The 9,113-nt window shown below is 36.5% G+C and overlaps 1 protein-coding gene across 1 annotated transcript; it reads right to left on the bottom strand.

Annotated features, from left to right (window-relative positions):
- Positions 1–3,024: 3,024 nt before the first annotated feature.
- LOC135481810 (charged multivesicular body protein 2a) lies at positions 3,025–8,959 on the bottom strand. Its single transcript, XM_064761530.1, has 6 exons — positions 8,826–8,959; positions 7,868–8,072; positions 7,318–7,497; positions 6,594–6,724; positions 4,722–4,783; positions 3,025–3,881 (listed from the first exon to the last, which is right to left on the bottom strand). The coding sequence occupies exons 2-6, from the start codon at positions 8,039–8,041 to the stop codon at positions 3,739–3,741; spliced, it is 690 nt and encodes a 229-aa protein (XP_064617600.1). The 5' UTR covers positions 8,042–8,072; positions 8,826–8,959; the 3' UTR covers positions 3,025–3,738.
- Between the last annotated feature and the right edge of the window lie 154 nt (positions 8,960–9,113).

The following is a 9,113-nucleotide window of genomic DNA, read 5'->3' as shown; positions in this document are numbered from 1 at the left end:
AATTAATTTTTCTCGTAAATGACGTCGCCTTATGCATGGCATCATAACCCAGAGTGTCTTTAACGAAAAAGTTACAAGAAATATGACTTAAGAAGTGTTTTAGTTTTTATATAGTTTTTAACAACTTGATGTGTGATTTTAAGAGTAACGTGCATAAGTCACATTTGTTAACTGCGGGGTGACTTCAAGCGACTACACCTTTAATGGAAGTTATCCGCCATAAAGGCCCAGGTTGCAGCTTTTCCCCAAGACGGGTCCATGTATAAATTTTAAAGATGTACGTAATATTGAGGCTGTTTATTACTCTTGCTTAACGAAGTACGCTATTTGGCGGAAATGGTATGGATATTTTCTCTACATTCACGGATCTGTAAATTTCTCCAAGATTGTATAAGTAATCCTACGGACTCCAGTAAAGACTAACAAGGGCCAGACTTTTCGTTTTTCTTTCATCCCCATCAGCAGAAGTACTGGACACCTGGTCCACCAGTTAATTAATTAATTTATTTTTTTGATTGGTGTTTTACGCCGTACTCAAGAATATGTTACTTATACGACTGCGGCCAGCATTATGGTAGGTGGAAACCGGGCAGAGCCCAAGGGAAACCCACAACCAACCGATGGTTGCTGTCAGACCTTCCCACTCACAGCGACCGCATTGGTGAGAGGCTCCTGGGTCATTACGCTGCGCTAGCGCGCTAACCGACTGAGCCACGGAGGCCCCTACCAGTTAATTAAGCCTTCTGGTCCCTTTACATTATTTTAATGTTATTGTATATTAAATGTGATAGCAACATACCATTTCGAGTAATTCTAGACCAGTGACATCTAATAAATTGCAATTAACATTACTGCATTTTTTTTACCTAATTCTCCTTATGCATTTAAGTAAACAGTTAGATTAAAACGCCAACTGAGCTAAATTGAAAAGAGACCGCATTTCACCAGTTATGTGTGACCGTTTTCCAAGTATCATAGTGTCGTCGCTGTTCTGGATTTACTCTCTAAGCTGTACATCTTCTACAGTATTCTAATCATAAAACCGGCCATCGTCAAAGAAATGGAATTATTACTCAGTACAGTGTTAAGTACCAATCAAGTAAAAACATAAAATTAACCTACCAAACCATTGTTAACTCTCTCATAACTTAGGATAATCATATATACGGTATTATTAAAGTTTCCACCCAAACAGATCTCTTAAGTGAACCATATCTTGTACCATGCCTTGCGTTAGGATCAGCAGTACAAGCAGGTAAGTTGTAATTATGAGAAATACTGTATTTCACTTAAAGTTTAGCATTTTTCAAGTTTTGGCACATTTTGCTCAACTCCGATTGATTCATCCACTTCATAATTAAAGGCCACTCAAAAACTTTATTTTTGGTAAAGTTTCCTTCAGAAAAACTTCTTTCATCTCATGCTGTACAAAAATCTCATTTTAAGGCATTTATGCACTTACGTACCAATCTTTAGGTGAAATACGGTAGTTATGTCATTGTGATAACCACCTCTATAAAAGGCTTTGGGTGTGTATCAATGATTCACTCCATTATATGTATATCATAAAACTGTACAGAAAAGAACAATAAGAGTTAAGTTACAAAATCCTCTGACATGATTTTATTTTCTTTCATATTTGAGATAATTTAAAACAATTGAATTGTATACAAAATAACATCATATTCGATTATATGCTTGTGTCACTGCCAAGGTAATCCTCTACACTAAGACAATGTGCTACAGTTTATTCACATTTATTCATACCTCATAGTTTTCATAACAAAGAGACCACTTTAAAAGAGATACCATCACACACTGGTTAATTTGGAGAGATGTACATGTATACAGCTTTGATTTGACACGCATGTATATTTACATCAGGGTATCAGAACAAACTGTTAATAAACAATTAAATACGGCCCAGGAAAACTTAAACATACCAGGATGTTCATCCAACCCCAATTTGGCATTTCAACACAAAACTACATAAAATAAACGTGTACAATGTTGAAGTGTTAGGTATCTAGAACCTCTTGTATGCATGTCTATGTAAAACCAAAAAAAATGTGGATGCAGTTCACTTGCCCTGTTTCTGTGTTGATTTCAGAGGAAAACGACACATACTACTACCTCTATACGTGGGTTGGCAAACTCACAATCTTTCAGAATATTTCATCACTCTTCATAAGAAAATACCCTATAATAAAAATAGCTATATTAATAGCGTCTGGCCAGCTAAATCATGCTGCAGATATATCTGACCAGTAGATTCTGATTCCGCAAACAGGGATTGAATTTAATTACCAAGATGACTAAAAGATCCACATGCAAGGATACATGTACGTGGTAATCTGAACATATATGAATGAGAGCTCATTAGCCATACAGAACGGATAACTAACTTAATCACGTAATCATGTATGACCTATCCCACACGATGATTGAGGAAATGCTAATATGCATATACATACATGTACAATGTACAAAAACATCATAGCAGTAGTACGTGTGACGTAGCTAACCAACACTAAACAGAACGAGAGACAAGAACAAAAATGAGCAATAGCATGAACTAAGATACACACCATTGTGCACTAGGTTATTATAATCACAACATAAACTGTAGCAAGACCTCAAAAGATAGTTTAGCAAAACTTAAGTACAGTTTATACATGCTGGATAGGTTTTTTCTCTGAACAGTTTGTTTTAAGGTTATCAATGTTGTACACACAAAAAAAATCAAGGGGTATCATAACATATCCCAGCAACTTCTACATGTTACAGAGTTTGTCAGTTACAGACCAAACCATGGATTAGTGTGACGCAGATTCAAAACACAAGTCCTTATTCTTATCTTACAAATTAACTAGCTATAGAATTAAGGTTTCAAATCTGTGCATGAGATTTTCATCTACATTATACATATTTCAAATTCAATTCAAAGTCTTAGTTATCGTAATGGATGAATTGTGCTATATATATATATATATATATATATATATATATATATATATATGCCTCCCTGATTTAAATATTTGCTTTGGTGATACAAAATACTACAGGAAACAGAACACTTTACTTGGATTAAATGTGCTTTTTTTACATAATGACAAAGAGTCACCCTTTCCTCCTGCAATGTGTACTAAATGTAGGCTGTGTTAAAGCATGTGGATAATAAACATAATTCATAAAATGTGGGTTGTTCCAAGAAGTCAGCTCAGTAGTACAGGTTGTCAACGAACAAATCTAGGGCTCATTCCACTAAGCCAATTTTGACTTAAATCACAAGGTAAAATTTAATTCAAATGCTTTTCGAAACTGAAAACACCTCAAGATGAATGTATCGCAATATGAAAGTTCTTAGGCAATAAACTATGCAGCATATTGAAAATTCTGAATTGTGACTTACACCCAAAATTTGTTCTGTGGAATTGGCTCCAGAGTGTTATATCAACATGTGAACAGAGGCAGATAATAAAAAGTCACGGGAAAGCATAGAATTACATATCACGGGTTACAAGGTTACACACGTAGCCAGGAAGCAGAACTATAGGTAAGGCTTTGCTGTACATCTGTACCTCTGCCTTTAACACAACATATGTAGTCCAGCATGACTTACAAGCAGATGTCACTATACAGTATACAAAAGAGCCCATTGTTGTCCGTCATGATGTGTACAGGGAAATCCAATATATACAAACAGCACTGTATTATCACAGTTATCTGCCCTGATAATCACTTTTTTCTCAAGTTCTCCAGCCTCGCTTCCAAGTCAGCGTCTGCGTCTAGTGCTCCTCCTCCGCCACCTCCTGCAGCTGCAGTGGCCTGTGGTTGCTTAGATGCTGCTGCAGAAAGACTGGCACCAGTACTAGGAAGATCTGTAAAAAGAAATTCACAATGAGAATAACTGGAACAAAATTATTTATGGTATGAAGCCGATTTAACAGGCAAAGATGAAAGGTTTTGTCGATCATGAAACATTTCATTTCAATGGTTATGAATTATCCTAGCAAAGTCTCCTCAAGAATTATATCTGGGTGAAAACCAAATTCTATTACCCTCTAAATGCAAGAACATCTTTTTCTTGGCTGAACAGGTGATTTTAGTAATAGGGAGAAATATTCCTTTATTGTGACAAGGGTTAAGTTTGTGGGTGGACAGGCAAGGTAGACTAACTGTGGTAAACCAGTTGTGTATACCAGTTGTAGTTGTGTAAGATTGGGGAAAAAAGGTACATCCAACAGGTGAGTCCAATATACGTCAAAACAAATATTTTGACCCGTGAGTTGTGCAACAATGCTCGCATTACATGCACAAATAGAAGGCAATTACGAAATGACACACTATGGTCCAACAGACACATGGGCAAGCTTGTGTCTGATAAATCAAAAATATGCACCGCTGATAAGTGTCTCACATATACTGAATGGAGCCCTGTGAGTTTAAAGATCCTCCTCAATTAGCTTTCATAAGATATTTTTCAGAAATTACAGAAAACAGGTCCTACAGCCCGCAGACAAAGCAATCCCTATATATATCTCTCCTCTTTTCAAAAAAAAAAAAGGGACATAATAATACAGATACCGGACACACAGACATAATGACAGGCAGATTTTAAACATTACGACCAAAGGTAAACATTTTATTGAGTAATTGCATATTCATTTTTTTTGTTTTTCATTTTTATTGAGGGAGACAACTGATGCAGAGTAACTTACTTGACAAATCATCCGCCATTTGTAGACCTAACTCATCCAAGACCTGAGAGACCACAGCTTCACTGTAAAAAGGAAAAAAAAAAACCATGTTAGTAGGCATACATTTATTTATTTATTTGATTGATGTTTTATGCCATACTCAAAAATACTGTGGCCAGCATTATAGTAGGGGGAAACCTAGTTAACCGATGACCATCTGCAGGTTGCTGGCAGACTTTCCCACATATGGCTGGTGTAGGCATAATAAAATGATGGCATATTATTCAACATTGGACACCACTTAAACAGGAAACTTTTTCACCTACATGCATAAATACTAGATACCAGTTGCACAGGCTAATGTTTGTTCTGGCTAAGCCCTCAGATACCATTCAAAGGCCACTCCATTATAAAGTTTTGGAACATAAAGTAATACAAAAAGCTGGATTCAAATAATGTGATCTCACAAACAATCTAATGCACATATGTGAGGTTGTGCTAGTGTGATCCAGGAACTTGAATCATTGTTACGTCAAAAATTGATTTATTTATTGTGTTTTATGCCGTACTCAAGAATATTTAACTTGTATGATGGCAGGAAGGTGAGAGGACACTGGGGAGAGCCTGGGGGAAACACATGACTATCCGCAGTTGATGGCAGACCTTCCGAAGTACGGCCGGAGAGAAAGCCAGCAAAAGCTGGGCTTAAACTCCCATCAACCTCAATGGGGAGATGCTCACAAAAAATTGATTGTACAACATCCACAATGTTACAATGTATTACTTTCTACTGTGACGTCTCTCTGCCTTTAATGTGAGATGTGGGGAAAGGAATATTTGAAATCAATAGAATAAGTACTGCCTCAGAGCGCTAACCCCTATTGGTGATTAACATTGTACACAATAAAAAATAGAATAAATTCTTACATCCAGCGCGCAGGAAACTCATCTAAATATTCACAACTAATATGTGGAAACTAGATGGCAGCAGATAAAATGTAGTGGAACAATTTTCAAGGTTTAAGACTCTTGATGTTACTGAACAGATACTATAATATCAGAGCCATTGATGACAAAAACAGCAATACCTGCGTATTTGTTTGACTGCTGTTTAACTCCATCCTCAAGAATTTCCCCCTTATACCATGGGAGACTGTTTATTACATTTCATGTAAACTGTGCAAACAGCCACAAAAACATTGCTGACCACTTCTTGTCACCGATGTACTATAACGGTGAGAGTGAGGCAGTCTATACATTCCCTGTCAGCAAGGTCAGGTCAACAAAAGTGTCCACCTTACTCACTCATCTACATCCAGCATCACAAGTACCACTCATGTATGTACGTGTGCTTGGGGTTTTATGTCCTTCTTAACAATTTTTTTAGTCGTAGGATGATGAAGAGTTATTAGGTTTGTGCACATATACTGCGTCTTCTTGCGGTAGGGCGAGTTCATGCCGCCAAAGTGCAGCGGCCACTGAAGTATCTTGCTGAAGACACCCAACATGACACCCCACCCAGTCACATTATACTGACACAAGGCCAACCAGTCCTGGGGCCACTTTCACAAAGATGTTGTACTGGTAGGATATCACACATCTAAGATATATGTTAATAGCGACGTACAAAATGTCACACATCAAATGTACGATAAGAAAATGTTGTACGCTGCTTTGTGAAAGTGGCCCCTGTTTCCTTGCTCTAGCCTCTCAGTGCTGAGCACCAATCAAGGCAGCAACAAGTACCATTTTTGAAGTCCTTGGTATTGACCTGGACAGGGTTTAATCACAGGTGTATCGAGTTCAGGGCATATGCTTGCACCATTAGGCCACTGAAACAGTCCAAGTACCACTCATCATGATAACATAATAACAGCAAAATGATGATGTTACCTCTCTTCCTCATCATCTTCATCTCCCATAGCATCATCAATGGCATCATTCATCATCTCCTCCTTCATGTCCATGATCTCGGATTGTTTCTCAAATTCCATCATGATCTTCTGGATTTGTGGTAACTTCAGCTGTATACATGGCAAAAGATGAATGTGAGCTAAAGAACTTGAGAACAATTATCATGGAAAACAATCTAAAATTTCATCCATAACTAAACTGCATATTCTGTTTGATTCTGAGAGTTCTAATGGATTTAGAAAGTGTTAAGGTGTTTGTGTGTCTGAAAGGTAGGATCATATCCTATTGAAAAAACCTAAGTTTCAGCACCAAAATCAATATTTTATGACATTTATTTCTAAAATGCATTTTTTAGGGCAAAATTTACAATAACTAATATTTTGTCCTTATTCTTTATTTTATCAATATGTAAGTTAATATTTTAGCCAGCATAAATAATCAGCTTTCTTACAAAAATCTTTAATGCAAACTTTTTCTTATCTCATAGAAAATTTCAGAATTAAATAGCAAATTCACAGAAATCTTTGGGATTATCATGGAAATAATTCAGGCTTTACACCACTTTGATTCATCAATATTATGTGCAGTTACAACAGGTCTTCTAAAACAGCCATATAAATCAGCTTTACACATAAGCTGTCAAAGTTACTTAGCCTGTTGTGAAATAAAGGAGATTATTGGCTAAATCGGCAAAAGAGAATACCTGTTTATTCATGGTTTGCATGGCTTTTGTGACACCTTTCATAGCTTGTGCCATGGCATTGTTGGATCGCAATGTCTGTATTTTTAATGATACTGCTTGAATGTTGGCCCTCATCAAAATGAACTTCTTCACATATCGTCTTGTCCTCACCAGATCTTTGGCCATAATTTTTACTGCATCCTGGGAAATAAAGACATCTACTTGTACCATGGTTTAAAACCTCACAATTAGTTTGGTTTCTGCAGTGGAATCATTCCAAGGCAAATAATACCAGAACGCAGAAATATGGACAGAATTTAAATTCAAGTTTTTATTCAATAAGGGGTAGGTTTACAGATGGAGGAAACCAGAGTACTCAGAGGAAACCACTGACCTTCTCCATGTGCCATATAAACCTCTTGACTTAAGGCCGTGTATTTCCACCAAAGAGCCTGAGGACTTAAATATCATAGTACAGTTTTCTCCCATACATATACAGGACAATAATATAATTTTTACTTAATGTGTTGATTCATAAATACAAAATACTTTGGAATAAAGCCTTTCATACCATCTGACCCTGTTTTGCCATCTTTTTAATATCAGCTATCACTTTCTTTTCCTGCTGTTCCATCTTCTGACGCTCCCTGTCTAAATCTCTCATGGCTTTGTTTAGAGCTCGCTGGTTCTGTCGCAGCATCTCCTCTGGAGTTTTCTTTCGCCCAAACAGCCATTCTAAGGGCATCTTGCTGATCTATGCTCACAGGTCTTTAAACCTGCAACAGAATTTATATTGAAATTTGAAACAAACACATAATATCATATTTACATATGCATAGATTTACATATACTCATGCATGATGGCAAATGTGCTATTGCGCAATTTCAGGGTTCCTCATTATGCACGACAAATGTCAAAAAAAAAAAAAATTTAAAATAACTAATACCACACAACAGTGGCTCTTGGTTCCAGGGACCATAAATTTGTTAGTTATCTAATTGTATTCATTGTGATTCAAGCCTCCACAGTCCATCTGTATCTGAAGTCAGATGTCTTTGTTAAAGGAGTCAGTTTCGTGAAGAGTAACTTTGTGTTGCTACAAACAGTTTGTTGTTGGCCCTTTTCTCTGATGTTCATTATGAAAAGCTGACTATTCCGTGAAGTGACGTCATATTATCTACCACATGACAGAACAACAACATAAACTTTACTAATCACAGTTATGGAAATGTATGTACTACTGAATCAAAGTTAACGTTTGAATTACTACTGTTTGTAACCTTAAAAGATCTCAAAAGCTGGTAAAGGTATATATAGAAAATAAGAACATTTTTTCATTAAATGTTTCCTCCATGAAAGAGCCTTTTACATTTTTGGAACTAGTTATAACATATTGTCCTATCTTGAATAAGTTGAGTGGTACTGTCAATGACTCAATGGATCATGGATCATGGATGTTGTTGTTGATGATGTACACACTACGCTGAACGCACTAAATTCCTTTAACTGTATACTTATTAGTACTTACTTTGACAATTTCCACGACTTGTATTCCCCTGTCTTCAAATTATTGCCTAACTCTGAGAAGGTGCCGTGCCTGTAAATGAGTTTAAGTCTTATTTTAGTTCAGTTCCTTGAATCACTTCGACTCATCGCCTTGTGTTTTGTACACATGACGTCAGAGGAATATGACGTATACTCTCCAACAAAAATCGACCGGTCCTGTTTATTTCGTATTTGTTTCATTACAGATCACACTGTCATTAGATATGGTCACAGAAAATTTTTGTGTGATTTATTTATTTCCAAGTCAAGT

The sequence above is a fragment of the Liolophura sinensis genome, chromosome 1 (assembly GCF_032854445.1).
Source record: "Liolophura sinensis isolate JHLJ2023 chromosome 1, CUHK_Ljap_v2, whole genome shotgun sequence".
NCBI classification, from domain to species: Eukaryota; Metazoa; Mollusca; class Polyplacophora; order Chitonida; family Chitonidae; genus Liolophura; species Liolophura sinensis.
Note: the sequence above shows the minus strand (reverse complement) of the source record. Positions and strands in the feature narration are given on the sequence as shown.

What these genes read in the sequence shown, in the direction of transcription:
- LOC135481810 (XM_064761530.1), bottom strand. Translation starts at nt 8,041, where the DNA reads ATGCCCTTAGAATGGCTGTTTGGGCGAAAGAAAACTCCAGAGGAGATG. An exon ending in GAAGATGATGAGGAAGAGAG is followed by an intron (nt 4,784 to 6,593) that starts GTAACATCATCA and finishes TCCTTTTTACAG; the next exon opens with TGAAGCTGTGGTCTCTCAGG. An exon ending in AATGGCGGATGATTTGTCAA is followed by an intron (nt 3,882 to 4,721) that starts GTAAGTTACTCT and finishes TTCTTTTTACAG; the next exon opens with ATCTTCCTAGTACTGGTGCC.